At 43.7% G+C, this 3,126-nt stretch overlaps 1 protein-coding gene across 1 annotated transcript in view; it reads left to right on the plus strand.

The window, feature by feature from the left end:
• NUGGC (nuclear GTPase, germinal center associated) overlaps positions 1–2,210 on the plus strand; it is an 81,603-nt gene extending 79,393 nt beyond the window's left edge. Inside the window, exon 18 of the mRNA XM_007938773.2 lies at positions 2,065–2,210. Within this exon, the coding sequence (XP_007936964.2) occupies positions 2,065–2,210 (146 nt within the window). The remainder of the gene's footprint in view (positions 1–2,064) is intronic.
• The last annotated feature ends 916 nt before the right edge of the window (positions 2,211–3,126 follow it).

Below are 3,126 nucleotides of genomic sequence, written 5' to 3' on the forward strand. Positions count from 1 at the left end.
CTGGGCAGCTGGATGTAGTATTCTCCATGATGAGACTGGTAATCAACTCCATGGTGGAATCAACTGTGAGTAGCTGTTTTAGGGATGTGGTCTATTTCTTGTATATAAGGAGAAGCCTTGGGAATGGTCTCTAGCCTTTTGGCATACTTGAACCCTGCATGTAGCCAAGTCATTGTTCAACAGCCTGCCTTGCCCTGCTGATCTTGGGACTTCATCTGGACTTGAATTAATGGCATGCCATGTTGTTTGGTAACATTGGGACTGTGACTTTTTACTTATCAACCTTGGGCTTGTCAACCTCAGCAGCCAGCAGCTGTCTGAGTGAAGAAAAGCCTCTAGCTTCAGTGGGCTGGGAGCAGGAAGCAGAGCTGAAGCCCAAGGTTGAGGGGCTTTCACCCAGCTCTGAGAGCCTGACACTCTGAACTCGAACTTAAAGCCTCTACACTATAAAAGAATAAACTCCTGTTTGTTAAAGCCATCCCATTTTTGGGATGAGTGGCGCTAGGTAACCGAAACAGAGGGGAAGGCAGGCAATAACAAAACAATCAGTAAAATATGTGGCACACCAAATGGTAATATAAATGAGATGGAGAAAAAATCAGGGGAAGGGAGAGAGCATGCTGAGAGGAGGCAGTGGGGCAGGATTTACTGAGAATGTGATTTATGTACCAAAGAGTTACTCTAGCCATTCATAGACAGCATGGTTACTCAGGGCTAGAACACTGGAGAAGCTTCATGTAAGTGGGTCTTAGCCTTGAAGGATTGGTAAGATTTAAGAGGCAGAGAGGAGAGAGGCCTTGCAGACAGAGGACCAACATAAATAGACTCAGGTTTTAACACCCCTCCTGATTATGATTCCCATCACATGCCAGGTTCAGGATGTGCTGGCTAGTGAATTACAATGTGGTATGTAGTACCAAAGGAGTCTCAAAGGCATTCAGGAGCAACACTGGGACCAAAAACAGGCAGATCAACCCTAAGGCCAGTCTGAAGTGCCTCTTCAAAGAGGACATAATTAGATTGCAGATCAGGGATGAAAGCCAGAGATGCCAAAGCAGAGCAAGTACATTTAGAATAGGGACTTGGATCCACAGTCAACACTCATGGAAACAGCAGTCTGGAAATCAGACAATGTCTTGCATGGGGCAAATCTTCTGCAAAAGACCTCTTTAAAGTATTGAAGAGCAAAGATGTCACTTTGAAGACTAAGGTGAGCCTCACCCAAGCCATGGTATTTTTAGTTGCCTCATGTGCATGTGAAAGCTGGACAGTGAATTAGGAAAACTGAAGAAGAGTTGATGCCTTTGAATTGTGTTGGCAAAAATACTGAAAATACCTTGGGCAGCCAGAAGAATGAACAAATCTGTCCTGGAAAAAGTGCAGCTGGAATGCTCCTTTGAAGAGAGAATGGCCAGACTTGGCCTCACCTACTTTGGTCATGTTGTCAGAAGAGACCATTCCTTGGCAAAGGATATCATGCTTGGTAAAGTGGAGGATCAGCAAAAAAGTGGAAGACCCTCAACAAGATGAATTGATACAGTGGCTGCAATGATGGACTCAAGCCTATCAGGGATTGTGAGGATGGCACAGGACTGGGCAGAGTTTTATTCTGTTGTACATAGGGTGGCTATGAGTTGGGGATGACTTAATGGACCTAACAACAACAGCAGGAGGAAGAGGATTGGCTGCAGGATAGAGATGCTTGGAGAGGATTTGTGGGGTGACACTGAGATATGGTGTACTCCCTATCTCCTTCCACTGAGCTCTTACAAGACCTTAATAAAGACCCACTGTGATTTCCCAGGGTTTTTTTTTTTTTTTTTTTTAATGAGTAGCTTTATGTTTCTTTTGCTGTTTTAAGATAGCAAGAGCAAGAATGCCTGGTTTGATTCAGATTATTTATAAATCAAGAGGATTGGAATATCTGATCTCTCAGCACCAGTCTAGACCTCATATTCTGGGACAAGTGACCCGGGTCATAACAGAATTATTGGGTGATCTGTTTTCTGGAACATTTCTGAAAAGGACACTAACTTCTGATGCATGGTGTCTGTTCTTCTGCAGATGTCAAGAGTGAATACAAGGAGATGGAAAAGCTCCACAGAAGCCTGAGGGAGGTTGCTGAGAATGCAGTGCTGAGGAAGGGCATGCAAGAGTTCCTCCTGAAAATGTCACCGAGCAAAGTTGGGCCCCCCAGAGCACAACTTTAATACTTGGGGCTTAGGCCGAAGGCAATGAAAAATAAACCCATAGCCAATCAGAATTACTTCTGATTTTTGAATCTAATAAAGAACTTTCCCCAAGTGGTGATTTTTTTTTTTTTTTTTTCCTAATTGTGATTTGGGTGAAAGTTTACAGAGCAAATTGGTATTCCATTCAACAGGTTGTACACATTTTGTTTTGTAACTTTGATTGCAATCCCCACAGTGTAACAGTACTCATCCCATGTCCTCTTTGTGTTTCCTGTTTCCATTTGTCCTTCTTTCCTACCCCTTCCTTTCTTCTGATGTTTATCTGATGTTACCCTTTTCATCTCCTTTGCTTGAATATTCTAAGGACTGCCTGCCTCCCTGGTGTTATGGCTCACTTTATGGGCCTATCATTTGGCTGAAATTTGAGCCATGGGGGGTGGTGGAATTCAGTTCTAGGCTTAAAGGGTGTCTAAGGGCTATACTCTCAAGGATTCCACCAGCCTGAAGACCAATAACCTGGTCTTTTTTTTTTATGATTTTGAGTTTTGTTCCACATATTTCTTCCCCTCTATCTGGGACCTCCTATTCTGATCCCTTTCAGAGTGGTCAGCAGTGGTAGCTGGGCACCATCTAGTTCTTCTGGTCTCAGGGTCATGGAGGCTGGGGTTCACATGGTTCATAAGTCCTTTGGATTAATTATTTCTTTGTGTCTTTGATTTCCTTCACTCTTCTTTGCACAGGACAAGGAGAGACCAATAGTTGTATCTTAGATGGCTTCTCACAAGGTTTTAAGACCCTAGTCGCTACTCACCCAGCAGGATATAGAACATTGTTGTGGACTGTATTATGCCAATCAACCTTAGTGTCCCTTGAGACTGTGCTTCTCAGACCCCAGGCCCAGTGACTCATTCCCTTAAGGTGTTTGGTTATGGCT

The sequence above is a fragment of the Orycteropus afer genome, unplaced genomic scaffold (genome assembly GCF_000298275.1).
Source record: "Orycteropus afer afer isolate SDZICR_OR568_19922 unplaced genomic scaffold, OryAfe1.0 scaffold00053, whole genome shotgun sequence".
NCBI classification, from domain to species: domain Eukaryota; kingdom Metazoa; phylum Chordata; class Mammalia; order Tubulidentata; family Orycteropodidae; genus Orycteropus; species Orycteropus afer.